The following is a 21,471-nucleotide window of genomic DNA, read 5'->3' on the forward strand; positions in this document are numbered from 1 at the left end:
GAGGAAAAATATTTTTAAAAAGGGAAAACAATTACCATAACTTTAATCTTTACCTCTACTCTAAGCGGAATTTTCTTTCTTCGTGTTTGTTTTCTGGCACTGAGGGAGAAGAGACTGGGGTGTGGTAGTGAGATACAGACCTGGTGACAATGTAGAGACAACATCAGCCTCAGAGAACATTCAGACGACACTCAGGTAAAGGACAATAAACAAAGCTCAAGGTGCTCAGAGCAGCAGGATTTGAAAACTCTGCCTGAGCAGGAAGCAACCCTGGCCGTGGCCATGATCAAAGGCACATCAGGAAGAATCCTGCCCTGAGTTTACAATTACAGTTTGTTAACCACACCAACCAAGAGAAGAAATCTGTGCCAAAAATGAAGCCCAAGAAAGTGGAAGTCATTTTTGAATATTGATTCTTTGGAGAAATAACTTTGAAACAATTTTTTAAAATGTATCCCAGAATTGTTAGAAAGTCTAAGTTCTTTCTAAATACACACAGAGTTATGACTGCTTTCCACACTTAACCTGTCATAAGATGTTATAGTAATGAGTTTGTTCTTAGGTCAACAGAGCAGCTTTTACTTGGAATACCTGGATGCTGAATAGCAATATTCGAAGCCCTAGAATACGTGGATCCACTGTTGAGAGATGGAAACGCTACTGCAATTGAAATACAAGAGATATGGGGGAGTTTTAAAAATTAACCACGTTAACAGATAGATTTCTACCATAAACATAACTCCATGCTTCCTGTGGGTGGTCAGATAAGAGAGGAAATCCCATCCGAAACCTAAACTGCTCGGATTTTCACATTTCAGGATGATTCAAGAGAAAAAAGGTTGTGAGGACCTGACATGTTAGAAGCTTCTAAACTACATTTTAGCTGCCCTGTGAATGAACTGCAGGTTTAATGTTCTCAGCTCTGGAAAGCTCTTACCCTGGCCTGGCACACTGGCTTTATTGAGCCATGTGTGGGACTTTGCACCTTTGGTGTGGGGAAAATGTGTGTTTATGGTTCCTGACCTACATTGTAAAACACTGGTTCAATGAAAGTGGAAATACAATTAAATTTTTCCCCCCTTTAAAGTGCCATTAATACAAGTGAAGCCAATTTTTTTTCCTCCCAAATTCCTGGAAGAAAAACTTCTAATAATGCTTCTGATTCCTTAATTAGAATTATTTAATAGGCAGCTAAGTTTACAAAAGCAATTCCTCTGAAGCACAGGTCAAAGAGGAAACTGGCCGCTGGCTTCTGTGCACACAAGGCTGCAAGCCGGGTGGCGGCGGTGGCAGGTGCTAATGCACTGAGGCCAGTGGGCCGTGTTTCTCCACGCGGCTCAAAGTGATTTAAGGGTCACGACCGTGAGAGGTTTCTCCAGGAATGTGTGTAGGGTTTAACTCCTTTCCTGTCACTAACCAATGATGATAATGAGCACAGCCAAGAAGGCCTTTCTTTAATGAAAACACCGATGGAAGTTTAGACAAGTGGCAGCCAAACCCCCGGGAGGCCTGCACCCCACACGCCACTCGGAACCGGGCCCACAGACAGGCCCGAGAGAAGCACACAGACCCACTCCAGGCAGAGGGTCTCCAGCTGAGGTAACTGACGCAATCTACACATCCTCTGTCTTGGTTACACTTAGGGTCTGGGCCAGAGTGACCGCAAGGTACTGTTCTAAACCCAGGACAAGTAATAAACACGGAGCAATATGCTCTCCAGATTCTGGCCGGCAGTTACAGGGACCATGTGGGTGGCTCGGAGGTTCCTGGACAGGCACTCAGTCACTGCCACCAGCTGTAGGAAGCTGACAGGCCCAGGAAACCAGCCTCACCAGGCTGAAGGGAGTTTTAGTTCCTCTCATCATGCTTCACAGACAGACTTGGTGTCATCCAATTATACTTCTGATTGCACTTCATCAAGTTAAAAAAAAAATCTTCCCTGACATAGAATTAAGAACCACCCTCTTTTTGTTGAATAAAAAATAAAAGAAACATGTACTTCTTTCTCCTAGTCAGATATAAGTTATAAAAGTCGATTTTTAGTAAGAATTACAGACCATTTCAGAATACTTCCATGAGGGAAAAAAACTGGGTTTCCTACGACTAAAATGCTATCACCACAGGCAAGCTTATTCCCACTCTTGGAGGGAGGAGAATGGGAGATGGAAGGAAGGAAGGAAAGCGGGGGGAGGGAGGGAGAGGGGAAGGGAAGGAAAGAGAGGGTCACGGCCGTGAGTTTGTGCCTCTGCTTCAAGACAAGCGAGTGCTGTTTGCTGGTCCAATCAAGGTTTAAATACACCATGACGAGATGCCCTTGCTGTGAGCTCTGCCTCAGACTCCCCTCTGCACACTGGTTCTGCTGCCCTGCTGTGTGACGTCAGCCTGCCTCCCCTCTGCCTCTACTACTGGGCAGAGCGGAGTCCCAGCCCCAGGGTGGCTGAGGCAGACTCCCGTCCCAGAGGCTGAGGGACAGGACTCAGGAAGTGAGCGAGGCAGGGGGCAGACAGCAGGACCTGAGTACCCACCCCACGAGCAGCCACGGAGCGGGTGTGGGGACACTCACATCGATGGCGTCCCTCTCGAATATGCGCAGCTGCAGGAAGAGGTCCAGCTTGATCTTGCGCTCCTGGAACAGCTCCTCCATCTGGGCCTGCGCCTCGTCCAGCTGCTGCAGCACCGTCTCGATGTGGCTGATGGAGCTGTTGTGGGGGGTCTTGTTACTGGAGATGGCGGAGTCCCTGCGAAGGGCAGAGGAGGGGGCCGGGGCTTAACGAGACAAACAGGAATTGGTATCTCACATTGTCAGATACCAGATCCGGCAGCTCAGGAGCTCAGGGGGAAGAAAGCTGGCAGGAAGCGGGACTGCTGGCCTCAGAAGATGGGACACGCCGCCCCTCCCGCAAAACAACACCCGGCTTCCTCCTCCTTCCAGACCTGAGGATACACTGAAGAATTTCTCACGTTCGCTCTCATAAGAAACCTAGTAATTACAGAAAATCATTTTAGTAGAGTTTCACTTTTAGCCACTTTTCTCCTTAAGGAGGAAGAGCAGATGATACCTATTTACTCCAAAGGCAGAGTCACATCGGTGATGAGGGGTTAAACTTCAATGTATCAGTTAAGTCTCTAGGAAGTAACTTTTGCCTGAGTTATCAGCAACGATTCCATAAGCGGTCCTCTGAGTGGCAGAGGAGGGGAACCACTTACATACATGGTCCCTGGGATCCAACACAAGGAACTGGCGTCCAGCCACAGCACTGGGCCCCGCCTTCCTGCCACTAGGAGCACGTGAGGGATGGTGTCACCCCGAGGCCTGGTGCTGGAAGGGGGACACCCCACCACCCTACAGAGGCAGACCACTCAGGGCCTGAAGGACGCAGTCTTAGCAGGTTTAAATTAATCTGATTTGTAAAGAAATGGCAGTAATTACTAGGTAGGTGTTAAGAGGAAATATTAATAAAAGCTGAATTCTGGGAAGGTTTATTAGTCAATGCTGTAATGAGAAAAGTTACACAGTGAAAAAAACTTAAGGGAGAAAAAAGAAAAGAGAAAGGAAGAGATGCTATTCTCCGTTACGTTCACAGACGTTATTTGTTCTCTACCTAGTTGGACAGAGAATTATAGCCAATTGTTCCCAAAAAGTGAGGGGAAGGGGAAATCGCTGGCAGGATTTCACAGTGTTTGTGCTGCGACGGAGGCCGGGGGCCGGGGGCGGGCCCACCTCAGCTGCTGGATGAGGTCCTCCCCTTCCTTGATCACATTGACCGTCACTTGCAGGGTCGTCTGCTGCTGCTGGCCGAAGCGCTTGATGAGGTCCTGCACGGCCTCCACGGACTCGGCATACACGTCGTCCAGCAGCTCCTTCTGCAGCTCCTCCAGCCACGTCCACAGCTGGGGAAGGACACACACAGTGAGACCAGGGCCCCTTCGCTGCCTCTTGGGGGTGGGGGGCCTGGTGCGGGGACGGTGAGTGGCCGGCCGGGAGGCGAAGGTGGCAGCCTGCCCCCTGGGAGACGGGCGGGAGGGAGCAGCCACCCAAACAGTCTGAGTGACAGTGGGAAACACGCACAGAACATGCCTTAGGCAACCGCTGTGCGGTAGAAAGTGAGCAGAGAGCCGAAGGGGACGGTCACAAAAGAGAAGGCAAGGGAAGTGGCTCTTTCCAGTTCTTCCTCAGCTCAGTCTGGGTGTAACAGGAGTCAGAAAAGACCCCCTCCAACATCTGCTACACATAACAGGCATTCTTTCACGCATCTCCTGGCTGGCTTTATTTTATTTCGAGCGAGAACATTACAGTATTAATTATTAAACCACTACACAGACGTGGGAGCTTGACAGCCCTCAGGAAAGGAGGAAGCACATAACGTGGTAGAGTAAACTCCTCAGCGGGCCTGGCAGGACACGTGGATGTGGCACAGCACGATGGCCACGCCCAGCCCGGGCCACGGGCAATGTGGCCACAGCTCACTCCCTCCATGACAAGAGTGGGCATCTGGACACACTTAACGCCTTCACTGCCACCACCATGAACACAGTGCCCGGGGACTTGGATGCGTAAAGACAACTTGGAACAATATAGTGGCAGGAACTTGTCAGGCCCGGTGGGAGCAGGGCACTTCCTCGCTTCCGGGAGGCCACCGCCTCCTCCAGGTCTCTGGGGAGCCACTCAGTGAACCCAAAAAGACAATTAATGAATGCGAGCAGGCCCAGGTGGCTGGGAGGTGGTTTGTGTGTGGAGAACATGCTCCCCACTTCCTCAGGGGAACGTAAGAATCACCCTCAGCATCTTACACGTCCTTTACAGACCGCTGCCTCAGCCACGATGACACAAGGTCAAGAGACCGTCCTCTGACACCGCCCAGCCTGCTGGCCTTGGTGGCTCATACAGCACAACTGCACTTGCCAAAATAAATTGTGCTGTATTTGCTCTTTTGTTTCCGAGCTCATCCTTTTTGAAAACTGCGTTACTGAGGTGTAACTGACATACAGTAAAGTGTGTGCATTTAAACTGTACGCTGGTAAGTCTGACTTACACATCCATGCGAAGGTCACTGCCATCAAAACAGTGCATAGCTCCGTCACCCCACAAGTTTCCTTGCGCCCTTTGTATCCCCTCCCTGCCTCCCTCGGCCCTCCCTGCCCAGGCAATCGCCAATCTGCTTTCAGCCAGTATAGATTAGCTTGCACTGTCTAAAAAAAACCCCAAAAAGTTATATAAATGGAATTGTGCAGTATATACTCATATACTCTTTTTCTTTTTTCTTTTTTTTTGGTCTGACTTCTTTTGTTCGGCATCATTATTTTGAGATTCACCCACACTATTGAGTTCATTCCTTTTTATTGTTGAACAGTATTCCATTCCGCACATTCCCACAACCGATCCACGCATCAGCTGATGACATCTGGGCTGGCCAGGTTTTGGCTGTTAGGAGCACAGCAGCTATAACCATTTGTGTGCAGTCTCTGTGTGGACCTCTGCTTTCCTTTATTTGAGGTAAATATCTAGGGGAAGAGGGGCTGGATCACAGGGCAGGTGTATGTTTTAACTTTTTAACAAACTGCCAAACTGACTCCCAACGTGGCTGTGCCATTTCCGTTTCCCCCAGCAGTGTATGAGAGTTCCAGTTCCTCCACACCCTGACACTCACATGCTTGGTCTTTCAGTTTTAGCCATCCTAAATGAGTGGCATCTCGTTATAGTTTTAGTTAGCAATTCCCTAGTACCTGATGATGGCAAGCCTATGCGGATCTTTTAGGAGAGCTTTTGTTGTGAAACATATCTTCAGTCGAAAGCCGTACCACCTGATGGCTCGTCAGGTCCTTCAGTATTTTAACTATGGCGGTCAGCTTAAAAACAAGGACGTATTACTCAGTCAAGTTATTTGGGGTCCTACAAGTTAATTTTACTAAGTATTAAATAAAACATTTGTTAGCTTGTCTAATATTACTTAACCATTTTTGTGTATAAGCCATCAAATTTCATACAGCCCAGGAGTTTCAATTAAAGGAGTTTTCGAGAGAGGCTGGTTCACCTCCCTAATCTTACAGATTAAGAAAAAGAGGCCGCAGATGATGAAGTAACGTGTACAACTAGGGCAAAACCTACCAGTAGTGCCAACCTATTGGCAAAGCCAGTGTCAGAAAGGCCTCTAGACCTGGTCACACACTGTGTCAATATTGTATTTCAGCCTGAAAAATGCCATTCATTGAATCACCAAATAAGGACTCATACTCCCTGCACCACCTATCAGGGGTCCATAATCAATAACGTATCTTTGGGTTTTTGTTTTGTTTTGTTTTTTCCTCTAAATTCTCATGAACATGGTCACTGCATTTATAAACAGTAGGAGGGACGACAGCCCACGGCCATGAGGAATCTCCCAATTTGCACTAATATTTCCCATGACCAGGCTTCCAAGTCATACAGGTGTCACCGTGTAACAGCAGCAGTATTATAGATCGAAGGGACGCTTTACCAGGGTTGGCTCTGGGTTGAAGAGATCGCTGCGTTTCTTGGAGACTCCGTTTGCTACATCAGGGAGCCTCAAAATACCAGCACTGCCCTCATGCAGTTACTAAGACCGCCAGAGACAGAGAGGAGCAGAGCGCACTGGGTGATCAGCCATGTTCTGCACAAATTTGCACGAAGCACGGTGACCTGCGGAAATTACAGAATAGTGTACCAAAACGAGGGTGTACTGTTTCACCCAGTCAAAATAGTTCACCAGAAACATCCGTATGTTAGCTAATGGGGGACTTCTCTGGCTGAAATGGTCCCACCCATTTCATGGTAACCTGCCTTCCTCATGCCTGGGGCAGGGAACAAGCCACTTGCTCCCAACAGAGGAAACGCTTTGGCTAGCACTCGGCTTTGTAGCCCTCCCACCTTCTGATTCCTGTCCTGAGATGGACATTTATAAAAAGTGGACCCTTTCAACTGCATTTCTTCTGCTGAAGAAGAATGAAAAAGCACTTATTTCACTCCCTTCTCTCAAAGTCTCAACTGTATCCTCCACCTTAAATTAAAGCCCGTGCTGCACTGAAGCTGCCCCTCGTCACTGTGGGACGGACCCACGAACAGGGGCACCCCCAGAGCACACCTGCCCGTGACTCAGCTCCAGGAGCTAACTGATGGGTAGAAAATGGAGAACTCTTGAGGAATGGATGGAGAGACGCTGTGGATTAAACTGCAGCGTCTTTAGAAACAGTGCTGCCTCAGCATTTTATGCTCATTCAGCGGAGTTGAATGATTTAAGCAAATGTACATCCAAAAAAGATTGCTCTTCTTTCACTGCGCTCTGAACATTAGTATCGATGAGAAGAAAGGTAAAGGAGCCAACTCTCCATCAAATACTGAATGTGTTTCACAGAGAGAGGTGTCTGTCTGTCTGACACATTAGGCAACAAGTTGGCCTTCGGGGACACATGGTGGTCTCTGGTTTTCGTTATACTTCACCTTTTATGTTAAGAGACAGTTTCTCATAACACTAGTAGAAATTAGTATCTCTTCTTTAAATTTGTTGAAAAAACAGAAGTGCAAGTTTTTAAAAGCCCACTATAAAAACGTTGCAATATCAGCAAACACAACATTAGTTAAGACAGTTGATACCGTGTTTCCCCCAAAATAAGACCTAGCCGGACAATCAGCTCTAATGAGTCTTTTGGAACAAAAATTAATATAAGACCCGGTCTTATATACTATGATATATGATATGATATGATATGATATATAATACCAGCTCTTATGTTAATTTTTGCTCCAAAAGATGCATTAAAGCTGATTGTCCACCTAGGTTTTATTTTCGGAGAGATACGGTAGAGAACATGCAAGTCCAGGATAAGATGCATCTAGAATACAGGTGTGCCATTCACCCTCCCACCCCATTCACACAGCTGAGTCAGGCCTCTCCTCCCTGGCCCAGTGTTGCATCCGACTCAGGGACCCAGCTCGTGGGGCAGATGCCTGTCTTGGTGTGGACGTCTGCAAAATTCCTCTTCTCCAGCAAATACTACTGTTTAATAATACTACCATTAAATATCATGTAAAATAAATCATGAAACCAATTTAGCAAGTCTTACTTCCACTATGAAGAGGAGTTCAAAACCCACTTTTGAGGCATAATGCATAGCTGTGCTTCTATATAACTCCACTGCCATTGCATAAGAGTTCATGTTTTATCTATAAATATTAATTAAAACACTTCTCATATGATGAGGTAATATGGAATAACAATTAAGAGCATGGGTTCTGAAGTCAGACTACTTGAGTTCAAATCCTGGCTTAACATTTCCTATTGTGTGACCTTGAGCAAGTCTCAGTTTGCTCACCTAGAAAATGGATATGGTAACAATGCCCACCTCACGGGTTTGCTGGGAAGATTACATGAGATGATGCACACCGAGTAAAGAAAGAAGTAAATATTAGCCACTAGCATTAGTTTTGTTCTTGCAAGAAAAATTCTCCAAATAATAAGAATCTTAAGGTTTTAAAAGTCTTCTTTTTCTAGAAATGTATGCACCCAGATTCCTACCAATTGTTCAAAATAAGTCACTTAGTCTAGACAACTTAACACCCTCCCACATTTAAATCTTCGTACACCTAAAAATAGGACAGTGTGAGGAAAAGGTGCTGGAATTAGTCCGATAGATTCTATAGAAATTGCTTCCCCTTGGTTCCAGGGGAAGTGCCATGAATATTTGTGGGGGAAACCTTTTCCTTTCTTCCTGGTAGCTTTTTAAAGAACTAACTTATTCCCTCAACATCCTGGACACTTCAAGGCATGTCCACAGTGCTCGCCCACCGGACCGGCAGTGAAACCCATGAGGGGCCACAGCCCTGCAGGGGACCCCACGGCCCGAATCTGGGAACAGGCAGATGAAAAGGGAGAAATTACCAAGGTAGAAGGAGTAAGGCTACATACATCTAAATCCATGATGGTAAAATGCCCAAAGGTCCTCTGCCCCTTTAGAATTTTTCTGTCTGGTACAACAGGAAATATTCCAATTGGGAGGAAAAAAATCTCAGAGGAAAGGTCTTTTCTAATATCAACTGGAGATGAACTGACACATATCATAATACAACAGGGAAAGTCTACTGTTAAGCACTGAAAAGGTACATATGATTCTTAAAACAACCTGTGAATAAAGCAATGAGAAAGTCTCTAGGATGCCTGTGAAATTTTTACCACAAACTTTTTGAGCATGAAAAAAAGAAATGCACTTCTCTGCATGTGTTCATTTACAGTAAGAAGATGAATCTTTTTTTTTTTGATATGGCATTAGAGTTTAATTAGAAAATAAAAGAATTAAGCACAATTATTTACAACTAATAAAAAAATTTTTGAATGATCTTAATGACCACCATTTGGGAGACCACCTCAGGGATGATGTAGATGCCTGACTCTGCACTGTACACCTGAAGCTGAACAATAATGAATGCCAACTATAATTTTATATATATACATATATATACGTATATATATGTATATATATGTGTATGTATATGGTTACAAGAAGATGAATCTTGGCCCGGCAGTAAGAGAGGACTGCATTCTATGGAAGTTCTCAGCAGCATGGATTCCACTTCAAAGAGGACTGTGACCCACAGCCTGGGGCGGGCCAGGCAGCCATCAGGCAATGCTGCCCCTAGAGGCCCTCTGAGCCTGTGAACCCAGCCCACAAACCCGTGCAGGTGTGTATCAAACACAGGCACCTGGTTCACCAACCAGGCTCCACAGAGAAGGCTGAGCTAGGGAGACTCGTGTTTCTTGGGGAGAAAAGTCCTGTGACAAAGACGTAGAAAAGCCTGGTCCTGGATCCAGCATCTGGCTGAGTCTGACCCAGGAGAACCCCTTCCCGCCCCCCCCCCAATAACTCAGTTCCTTCCCACAGCCTCTGTGCTGAGTGGAGCCTCAAGGAGGAAGCTTGCTCGGCTGGCAGGAAACCCCTGAAAAAGCCTCACTAACTGGAGAGGAGAGACCCCACCAGAGAGGGCTCATCAAGAACCTCACTGGGGTGGGGATGCCAGGAAAGGACTGAGCTTCCAGCGATTCACTGGGTGGCAGGATCGGAGCCCCGAGATTTGGGCATTGCTCCAGCTGCAACCTCTCTCAGATGTAGTCAACGCAGGTGACAGGCGCACTCACAGCACGCTAGCTGTGGTTCCTGATCCCCGGTGTGACCTTAGGAAAATCCTTGGAGCTCTCCACCTTCAATTTTCTCATCTATGAAACAGGATCGTTTCACCATGCGTTGTCTTCCCTAACTGGCAAAGCCAGTTTGAGAATCAATTTCTACAAGCACTTTATAAACAGAAGCTACTCGTGCTGGCATCTGCTTCCCTATTCTTGTTTATGAACGAGACAATCGCTCAGGTGCAATGAGGATGCGTGAGCTATACGGTCGGCGTGGGAAGTGAACAAAAGCTGCAGCTCCCAGAGGGGCTGCAAGTCGGGAGCAGAAGTCCATAGTTTCAATGGGAACTCTCAGGTGGAATTTCAGAATTACCCACTATGCACATAAAATGTGATCCAGTTTCAGGTATGAGAGGCAGAAATCAAAGGGGAACCATTCCAGCCACGCATGGCACATCCTTCAGCCTGAAACCACCACCTGTCTGTACTGTTGGAGCTCGTGCCCCTCACCCTGAGTAAGGAGGAGTGAGGGTTTCAGCAGCACCTCATTCTTCTTAGGTGTGTAATAAAAGATCTTGTTATTTCTTGGGCAGTGATACAAGATCTCTTAATATGACGAAAGGCACTGTATGAAGGCGGTAGGGGCGGCAGCCAAACCAAAGTCAGCATCATGAAATAACACCAGTGCAAACGGGTGTGAGAGGGGAAAGGGAGTGGACAGGAGCAGGGCAGGGCAGCCCCGCCATGGTCATCACAGCACTGACGGCGAACGGAGGCACGCAGACGAGTGAGCGAGGCCAGGCCAGGCACACGTGACATGACTGGCTACATGGCTGACACAGAGACCAAGGTCACTGCAGGGACCTCAGCCACCCAGACTTTTACATGAAGTCTAAGTTGCGAAAAACAGAGACTGTGAGAAGAGGAATTTTTGATTTTCTTCTTATTCCTCAACATCCCTGAAGCATAAGACACACTCCCTAAAGTGTCAAGTTAGGGAAAAGCTCCACCCCACCCTCATCATTCTGAGAGCAAGCATGGTCTCCCTGAAATCATCTGCAGCTGGTCAAAGTGGAAATCCTTAACTGTTCAGCCCTTTGCAGACCATGCCCGTTCCTGCAGCCTGCCCTCCGTTTCCCAACGCTAACACTTCATTCCTTGAACTCTGCCAGCATGCCATCATCTGGAGCTCCGTCCACACCAGCTCACTCTGCTCTGAACTGCCACCCCTTTCAAAGTGGGAGAACTGAAGGCAACACCACACATGATCCCAACAGCCGCAAGCTGAGCAAGACTGCTACCCCTCCTTCACGATCCTGGGCTTTTCCTCATTACAGCAAATACGTCACTTTGGGGAATGTCATTACTACGGACACTGTCAATTAACACATGTAAGATTATTTTTAACACCTATATGACCCTTATTCTGTAAGCTGCCGAGGTTAGTGTTTTAGATTCAAAACAGACTCATATATTAAAACCTATAAATGAAATTTCTGTGATAGATTTTGCCTTATTCCTGCTGAGATCTTTTGGGATCCTATTCTATTATCCGACATATTTGAAAGACCCTGGTCTAGACTTTGACAAGCTTGCCTCCGACGCCAATGCACCACTCACAGGCTTTCTGCATGGGGACAGAGATCTGCAATGGCATGGAAATGTCCTCTAGCTCCACTGGCATCCTCTATTACCCAACCCCTGGACTGACTGTCTCACTTGCAAGGGTTTCAATGCAGCCACGACTGTTTCTGCTACAGCATCAAACCCGTCTTCACTTTGTGGCATTTTGCCCCTATTCAAGATAAACGGCTCTCAACACGACAAAAGCAAGTTTTCAGGGCTCCTGAATTCAGCTGAGCCAGCTCTCTGATGTCACCAATGACGTAAAAGTTCTGAGCAGGTTAGTGGTGTCAGTTCAAACGGGACAACTGCAGACTGCTCCCCTCTAGGAGGTGACAGCAGAGATTGAATCCTTCTGCTAGGCCTTGGGTTCAACTCTCCCATCACCATCTTCTCCAACAAGTCTGGTCTGATTGTGGGTCTGGACTGAAATTACTTCCTTGTTCACATGTTGGGCATGAGTAATGTCTCACTATCACAAACACTTTCTTCCTGCATCCTCTCCTCGCGGATCAGTATGGGAGGGTAAGGGCAGGCTGGCTCTTGTGTTAACTGACACCCCCAGCTGATTCTTTTTTACAGCCATTCAGCAGTGGGACGCTAATGTGACTGTACTAGCAGACGGCCTGTATTTTTCTGTCTCATGCACAACTTAATTGCAAAGGTCTGGTCACATGGTCACTAATTCTACTGCATGGCCTTCATCAAACCGGAAACCCAGTAAAGGAGGAAACAAACTTAACATGCTGTAACTGGTTCATAAAGTTCTTCCCTTCCTGGCCACTTATAAACCGTCGTCCTTTCTAGATCTCTGCCTAAGATTACTTCAGCCTGAGTAATATGTAAAACCTACCTTCTTAAAAAAGCACAAGTGCAGTTTCAGCTTTTGGGCATCTCTTCCCCTTTCCACAGTTCCTTTGAGATCAACAGGCCCAACGTGGTGATCTAATAGCTACCCAGAGATCTAATTTGTCTTGGAAGAGAGACCTGAACTGATTTAGAAGTAAGTCCTTTCTTATAAAGCCTTTACTCATTTTGGTCTTTAGCTTCTTCTAACCCAATCTGAAGAACAGCCTCCTAGAGGAGAAGCAGCAAAGTGCGAGTGATGAAGTCTGCTTTCCACTTGTATCCGTCAGCATCACTCGTCCCCAGAAGGAAGCCTAACCCGGTCTTGACCTTGCGGTTCTGAATTTTGTGTTTTAAAAGAAGAGGAAAAAAACAAACAAAACAAAATAAACCTCATCAGTCTCTACAAACCTAATTCTTCTGGAGCTTTTAAGCTTTCCTGACAAAACCCTAATATATTGCTGGTGATCTGTTTTTCTACCACTTAGAACAATAATTAATAACAATACATGTCAGAAATATATACAGAGAGTTGACTTCTCTCAATCAGCCAAAGACCTATCACATTTAGTTTGTGAAGCTGAGTATGAAAATGAGAAATTAAGAACATTAAAAATATCCTATAAAAAGAAGTCTCACAAATAAGTAAGACGACGTTTATGTCCATTTCCAGCTGGGCATTTTAAGACCTATGTCGCTGCATTTCCTGACCACCTGCGGAAGGACCTCACCTTTCTAGGACATTAATTGAGGCCAATCTACAAACAACTAAGTCAAGCAGACATTAGTGATTCTCCATTTAGAGGTGACGCTTCAATAATCTGAGCCAGTGCACAGTTATATTTTCAATCCCTGCAATAACACTGAGTTCCAAATAGAGATAATCCGATCTATTAATTAATTCACCCAATAATCATCTACTAAGTGACTCTTATGTGTCCGGTATATTAGACTTCCCTATAATTTTCTGCGCTAATTTCTTTGCTCACGTAATAATTTCCTCTGTCTGAAAATATTGGGCCAATATTAAGAACTAGAAAATTCATGAATTTAAACAACTTTTAAACCATTCTGTAGAAAAAATAAATATTCTACATGCATTCAACTAATATGACAAAAGAACTTTCCTTGTGGATAATAACATCCCTCCTTTCCCACTAGCCAACACAAATGTTTTACACATATTTATTTGGTGGAAAAAAAAATCATTCATTCATTTTAGAGCTTTAGCTGGGAATAAAAGTACTGAGTGATGTGTAGAAAATAATTTGTGCCAATATGAATGGAGCCATGTGTAAAAAAGCACAGAATTAAACACTGACAAGCACAAGTGTGTCAGTGTTTGGGGGGGGTGGGGGGGATTGGAATCAGCTCTGTGGCTTGTAGCACAGTCACTGTGTAACAGCCCATCCTGTCCTGAAATGAAGGGCTGGAGCTGGAGACAGAGCTGGACGCGCACAACCCGAGAAAGGCTTCACCTGAAGGGTCAGGGCGAGGTGCTTACTCTGATACAGGGCACGGGAAGTCGATCAGTTCTTGTCGATGAAAGAGGAGTGAGGAAGAAAGCAGGTTATACCTAGGTATTTATACCTTTGGGGGCGGCCGGTTGGCTCAGTTGGTTAGAGCTGTATTTAAACCTTTGTGTCTTATATTTAAATCGGTATATTTTGTTTATGCTGAGTAAGTTACAATGGGGGTGAGGGGGGGAATGGCAGCTACTATTTGACAAGCACTATGGTTAAGAGTCTTACATATATAATTTCACTCTGTTGTACCACATCCCTTAGAGATTTCACTATTCCCATTCTGTAGTTGAGAAAGCTGAGGCAGCACAGAGCAATCTGTCCCAGAGTACTCAGCCAGCTAAAGGGATATGTTATGTTATCATGTACTTTCGTAATAAAGATTATATTTTTACAGAAAGATCTACTTTTTTGAATATTCCCATCGATGGGAAGACCACCTGATTATTTTTAAATACCGGCTACCACAGGCTATGTGAAGACAAAGTGCTAAACCATAAATGAATATAAGAAGTTCAGCTAAGGAACTGAATGCTAAACATAAATTATTGAGATCTGATCATATAAAGTAAACATCCTAAAATATTACGCATTGGATCTTAACCTTTCCCACTGACAAATCTATCACAGCAATCCTGGACTTTTGAGATGTTAAAAAAGTAGAGATTGCACTCGTGTTGCTGATGGAGTGTAGAATGCACAGCCATTCTGGAAAACAGTTTGGCAGTTTCTTTCAGAATGGCATGCACTGATACAGGACTCGGCGATTGCACTCTTGGGCATTTTCCCAGAGAAATGAACACTTAATTTATGCAAAAACCTGTACATGAAGGTCCGTTGCTTCTCTTCTTCTAACAGCCCCAAACTGAAAATCACCCCATTGTCCTTTAATGGGTAAAAGGTTACACAAATCGTGATATATCCACACCATAAAATACTACTCAGCAATAAAGAGGAAAGAACTATTGATACACCCACCAAGGTGGATGTATCCCAAGGGAACTATGCTGAGGTAAAAAAATGTCTCAGAAAGTCACAAGTGGTATGATTCCATTTATGGAACGTTTCTGAAATAACAAAATGATCGGGACAGAGACCACCAGTATCGGTGGCCGCCGAGGGTTAGAGATGGGGTCGGGCAGGGCACGGATGCTGGGAAGCCAACAAGGGAGCTCTCCGGTGATGGGTGACTCTGGATGATTCCGTGTGCTGAAAGTGGCGGTGATACAGGATCTACACACAACAGAACGGCACAGAACTACACACACACACGTGGGGACGTTGGAATAAGCTCCGTGGATTGCAGCCGTCACTTCCTTCCAGCTCTGATAGAGCAGTGGTTACATAAGATGGGACCACTGGGAGTGGCTGAGAGAAGAATGCATGGACCTCCTGTCTGTTTCTTTTTTTCCCTAATTTCCTGTAAACCTATAATTATTTCAACTAAAAAGGTTTTTACAGCTGGGGGGATATGTTTAAAGGTATCGCATATATCTTTGGAGGCATGTATGTGGGGTAGAAACAGGAATGAAAGAAACAAGTAAATACTTCGGAGAATGCAGACAGATGAGTTATGAACAGAAATACTGCCAAGGCAGCCAACATAAAAGGCTTGCAAGTTGAGAACCAAATTTTGGAGAATTCTGCACAGGAGATACATGGTCTGGAGGAATCACATGCTCAGGGGTCTGGGGTCACCGAGAACCAATGTGTCCCATGTAGAACAAAAACACGGCTTCTCTAGAAAGTCAGGGGCAATAAACAGGCTCCTCCGATGCTTACAACAGCCCATCAGCGGGCAACTGGTCCAGGTGAGGACCACTGGATACCTTTGTCAATTCTCCTGAATCAGGCTAACCACCAGATGCCCGATGGGTTCTCCAGCTCCACAAGGGGAAGAAGAGAAAAGATCTGGGCTCCTTGAGCAGTGGCTGGTTGGGGAAGCACCAGGCATGTTTTCGGCATACTTCTGGAGCAAAGCGGTGAGGACAGGAGAAGGGGCAGCTCCCAGAGCTCTCCACACCCCCAGAAGTGAGGTGAGCTCCCGCTGCCTAGTAACCCTCAGAGAGTTATTAGGCAAGGCCCACCCACTGCAAGGTCCAGCATGGCCTCTCCCTGCTCCCCAGGGAGAGTGAGGACTGGCCAAGCATAAAGAAAGGAGTCTGCATGATGAGGTATTTGGCATGAAAATAAAGCCAGACTGGTAGGCACGACAGAAAAATCTCCAAGCGGCTGGGAGGCCTTTATTATTGACTTCTGGATCACATGAAAGGCTCCCTATTCCCAGTATTACCCCAAACAAAAACTTGTCCCAGTTCAATGTGAGTTTGCAGAAGCAGAACCAAAAGGCATCTTTCCTTAACGCAGCAAGAATCATAGCCCAATTCAAATGGGGATGATCTTTCCTGGGAAACCACGGGGATGAAGTGAACAAAAGCCAACTCAAGGTCACTGAACCAATTCTGTGAAAGACACTCTGGCCGAGAACTCAGCGTGCCCACCTTGTTGCCTCAAATAACCCACAAATGTCAAAGGTAATTATTAACTACCTTAGGACCTAATTTTGAGAATGAAGTTGAGTGAGTACGCAGGATGTAAACAACTATGCTTTTGCTATATTTGAAAATGGCAATATGTCCCTCTATCATTAAATCTCAGAATAATAAGCTAGAAACAGACACTATTCCTCCACAAGCCGACTGGGCATCGGCTAAGTCTGGCAGGGAAGCTAACAAGTGGTACAAAGGTAAGCGAGACATGGTCCAAACTTCAAGGAACTAACATCTCCCAGGAGAAACACAAAAAGGTCTAAAATATGTGAAATGCACAAAAGCAGAAGTATGTTTCCCCACTGTACATTCACCTGTGTATCACCTTGTACGTGACAGCTATCTTGGCAGACACTTTGAAATGAGTAAGTGATAGACTGAGTGAACAGTGGAAAAATGGGTTCAAAAGGCAAGGACGACAGGTAACAAAAGACTAATAATGGAAATACTATTATCAGAATTGATGTGCATAAAATGCTACAAACAATACCAGAGGGAATAGATTGAGAGGTGGAAGACAAATACAGGAGGATAAAAGTTCTCCCAAAATAAAATCCACATTTATGTTACACCACGTAAGTAACTGAGGTTCTTTTAAACACTTTAAAAAACATTAAAAAAATAAAAGGACAGAATATCAGTCTTCAGGTCTTCTGAGCGGAGGTTAAGTACCTCATGAATTACTTTCAGAGGGAAAAAAAGAGAGAAAGAGAGAGAGGGGCCCCAGAATGCTCCCAAATCTGGGTTTAAGGGTCAAACTGAGGCTGCAGCCTCCATCGACCACCTTCGCATCCCACCTCAAAGCACACCATAGCTGCCATCCACGTGGAAATACTTCCTCTTGTGCATACTGCCCTCTGGGGGAGAAGGGAGGGAGCGCCCAGAGATCTCAGCACCCTGCTTCGTGGGACGGGACTTACAACCACCAACCTTCTTCCCGCTGTGCTTCTTCGGAATTCCAGAGTTAACACTGAGCAGACACCCCTGTACCTGGCACCTTTTTAAAGGTAGTTGCTAACGAAAACACCTTTGTATTACTTGCTCATCAGAGAGCCAGAAATTTACTGCAAACAAGAGAGGGCGGGAGCAACATGCTCAAATAAGGTGGGAAACAAAGCCACTGCTGACATCTGGAGTGAGGAGGTTAAGGTCCGAATCCTCGGAGCGCTAACCTCTAAAGAGCGGCATGTGTTCTCACAAAGGAAAAACACAAGCTGCCTTTTCCATCTTCCTCTACATAATTTTGAACTGTGTGATCAGCTTGAGAAAAATTAATTCAGATAACATAAATCTTTTAGCACTTTTTCATTCATCTGATATGTCACAATATTTAGTGACTTAATGCAAGCCCATTTAATTAGCACAATTTCCTCTTCACCCTTCTCTCACTTTTAATTTTGTTTTTAAACCCATTAAATGTGTCTTAAATGAATCTGAGTTTTCATTCAATAACTAGTTTCAAAACACAGTGACTGAGCTGCTGCTGAGCTCCCGGATGGCTCAGTTGGTTGGAGCGCGTCCTCTCAACCACAAGGTTGCTGGTTTGACTCCCACAAGGGATGGTGGGCTGTGCCCCCTGCAACTAGCAATGGCAACTGGACCTGGAGATGAGCTGTGCCCTCCACAGCTAAGACTGAAAGGACAACAACTTGACTTGGAAAAGTCCTGGAAGTACACACCGTTCCCCAATAAAATCTTTAAAAAAAAAAAAAAAAACCCAAACTGACTGAAGAAAGCATTCCTTCCTGCATAAAACCTACCAAGTATGGCTGTGGGTTTCGGGGCACCTGTGCCACGCTGAGAACGGAGGCTGAGGAAAACTCTGGGCTAACAATGACACCCAGCATACTGCAGGGGGAGCTGGGCAGCGTGCCCTGCTGTGCGAGGCCAGCTCCCCTGAGTCTCACACCCGGCCCCCCAGGCACGTGCACCATCCCACACCCCCCCAGAGGGTCACCAAGTTCTTCTTGGGTGATCCCAGGTCACTTTAGGGGCACACATGGAAGAGGATCCAAATCAGGGTAATTAACTGTGCTTGTTTCCCTGCCACTGTGATGGTCTTTCACAGAAAAAGGAAAAAACAAATGCACTGAGAATTCTCGAATTGTAAAAGTGAACAACTTAACCTTTACAACAGATTTACGGTCTCCTCAGTCTACAAACTTCACTCATCCTAGAAGGTCCCCGAGCAGAAGTCAATGAAAACAAAATGTATTTTCACTCGTAAAGAATTTCCAAACCTACTGACAAGACAGACCCCATTTTGCTAACAAAATGCTTTTATTATACGAGTTTTCCTTAAAATGCTTCTGATGTTACAAAAAATCAGGGAACCCAAACTTAGTCTCTGGAGAACAGTTTTGCAAGACGCTTTTCTTCTCATTTCCTTTAGTGTCTGCTTTCTGAAAACCATAACGAAGCTGAAAAACTGATCTAAATAAATACTGCTTCATGGAATGAGTCTTTTCTGTCCTAAAAGCAAGTGAAATCCTTACAAATCTGCTGAAGAATATTACTAGGCACGACAATTACAGACCCTGCCTGTTCTTCTGACACACGGCCTGCTGCCCTCCGCCCCTTCTGCTCAGTTCGGTCTGGTGACCTGGTGCCAGCTGTCTTTCTGCCCGGTCAACGACACCTCGGCTGTCCAGGGCCGCAGTACGCCTGAGCCCCCACGCTGCTCAGAAACAGCTAACTGCCTGGGGAAGTACAGGGAAGAAGCAAGCAGTACACGCAAGTCTCACGTGTGTCAGTGTCACAGATTCAGGGACATTGTGCTGAGGGGGAGGGGCTGCAGGAAAAGCACGGACCGGATCAGGAGGATGCTGACGGTTTCAGCTGCTGCCCCAGATACACAAAGAGTCGCTGACAGTTCAAAAGCAAGGGTACGACCTCATCAAAGTGACATTTCTGGAGGCTGTATTGTGGGAGGCGGGGGGGAGCTGGCCGAGGTGAGTGGACTCGAGCTGAGTGAGGAACTTACAGCCTGGTGACACGTCTGCAACCAGAAACTGCCATGGACAAATGTCTACTTGCAAAAATAGTCTCTTTGTAAATACTGTCAAGTCTTTTTCAGTTGTGGCATTAAGAGCAGGGACAGAGAAGCTAGTCCTGTCAGTTTTCTACTCCGACGACCATCCCAGGCCCACCGAGCAGCAGCCCCTCTGCACAAGGGCTGCCCAGCAGACGATGGCAGCGTGTGCCAGCCTGGGTGGGGTGGAAGCACAAGGTGCGCTCACACTTTCAGAGTGGGGGGCAGCGCAGTTTCCTGGAGTCAAACGTTCATGTGACAAACGGCCTGGCTGAGCAGAACTGACTGCCCCAGACGCCAGAACTGGAAGTTCTCGCCCTTGAAGCAGACGTCCTGGCCCTGGATCGCTGACGCCTTTACCCTGAGGATCCTCCGGAGTTTCTCCCTTCGTCTTACTTCCCCGATCTTTCTTCCCACCCTGTGACTCTACGCTCTCATACACTTAATTCCAAATGACCTGCAGGGCCCCCCATTTCTAATTTATAAAGAGCTGTGGAGAATTTTTTTCTTAGAAATAAGAGACAGTAAGTTAACATCCTTACTCAATTTGTTGTCCTACTAAAAACTTTAGTTTTCCATTGTATAATAAGTCTTTTTTTTAAAGCTACGTAACAGTTTCTTTAATTGCAATTTTGTAGGATTTCTACTAAGAGCAACACATATGCAAGGTATACTTGGTATCAACGTATTTTCCACATACCAAATAACGCATTATCTCTTCTCATGAGGTAAGTTTATCAGCAAGAGCGTACCTATGGCATCAGCATCAATATTATGAAGGCCGTGTTGGCTTTGGTCCATTTAAATTCAGTGCCGTGTAAAATCCACTTGGGTTAGTATCTGAGTAGCCACACAGCCTGATAAAATCACGAGGCAGCCATGACTTTAGCCACATGACAGCTCCCACACGGGAAGGAAACCCAGCAGCTCTGACCGCAACGCGCAGGTCGTCTATTTATGCTGCCGTGGGTGAGCACGTCGCTCTCCGCCCTAAAGGGACCTCCTTCGGCGCCTGCTGTCCCCTCTAACGCACGCCTCTCCCCGGGGCCCCCACCAGCCCCAGCACAGGCACGCACGTGCTCGTGCTGCAGGAAGCCCAGCTCCGACCCTGTCCACGCGGACCTGCCTGTGCTAGCACCAGCCACGCCCGAGCCACGCTCCTCCCAAGGAGGCCAGAGGCCCGTGCAGACGCAGGCCGCATCTTCACCTCCTGACGTCTTACCTCCTTCACGTGGGTGTGAAAGGACACCGACATGTCCAGCAGGACCTTCCGTTGCTCGACTCGCCGAACGAAGTCTTGTATCCGGTCTTCGAGCTGATGGGCTGCCTGATAAATCTCTTCTGGGTCACATTCCCCCGTCTGCGCCAGTTGCTCTGCTGCTTCTAGTAATTTATCTGCATTGGTGTATGTGTTCTGTATAAGGGAACATCCAGAAAAACACAAGGTGAACAAAGCACACACCGGCCAGGCTGGGGGCCATAACACTGCACGAGTCAGTCTGTGCAATTCCTGCTCATCTCCGCAAAACAAACAGAAAACATCTGATGGAAAAGACGACTTTAGGAGTCACTGCATCTCTGACAGCAGCCTTTCCCACAGAACCTCGAACCTCAGGACAGCCCGGCCGTGTCCAGCAGTGGGTGGGTATCCGCAGGCGTCGCTGGCTGCCCCCGACTCCTCTGGGGCTCTGAGCTCTTTGCCACTGCGCAGTCAGGAGACAGCACGAAGCCACAAATGCCCGCTTCACTTTTTCTCCCAGGTTTGT

General features: G+C 46.3%; 1 protein-coding gene across 6 annotated transcripts in view; it reads right to left on the reverse strand.

Annotated features, from left to right (window-relative positions):
• Positions 1-21,471, reverse strand: part of TRIO (trio Rho guanine nucleotide exchange factor) — a 324,184-nt gene that overhangs the window by 132,218 nt on the left and 170,495 nt on the right. For all 6 annotated transcript variants that reach the window (XM_074329064.1, XM_074329063.1, XM_074329067.1 and 3 more), the window contains exons 11-13: positions 20,928-21,119; positions 3,722-3,891; positions 2,564-2,738 (exon numbers count right to left, since the gene is read on the reverse strand). In XM_074329064.1, coding sequence (XP_074185165.1) covers positions 2,564-2,738; positions 3,722-3,891; positions 20,928-21,119 — 537 coding nt within the window. The remainder of the gene's footprint in view (positions 1-2,563; positions 2,739-3,721; positions 3,892-20,927; positions 21,120-21,471) is intronic.

This window comes from Rhinolophus sinicus, linkage group LG03, assembly GCF_036562045.2.
Source record: "Rhinolophus sinicus isolate RSC01 linkage group LG03, ASM3656204v1, whole genome shotgun sequence".
Taxonomy (NCBI): domain Eukaryota; kingdom Metazoa; phylum Chordata; class Mammalia; order Chiroptera; family Rhinolophidae; genus Rhinolophus; species Rhinolophus sinicus.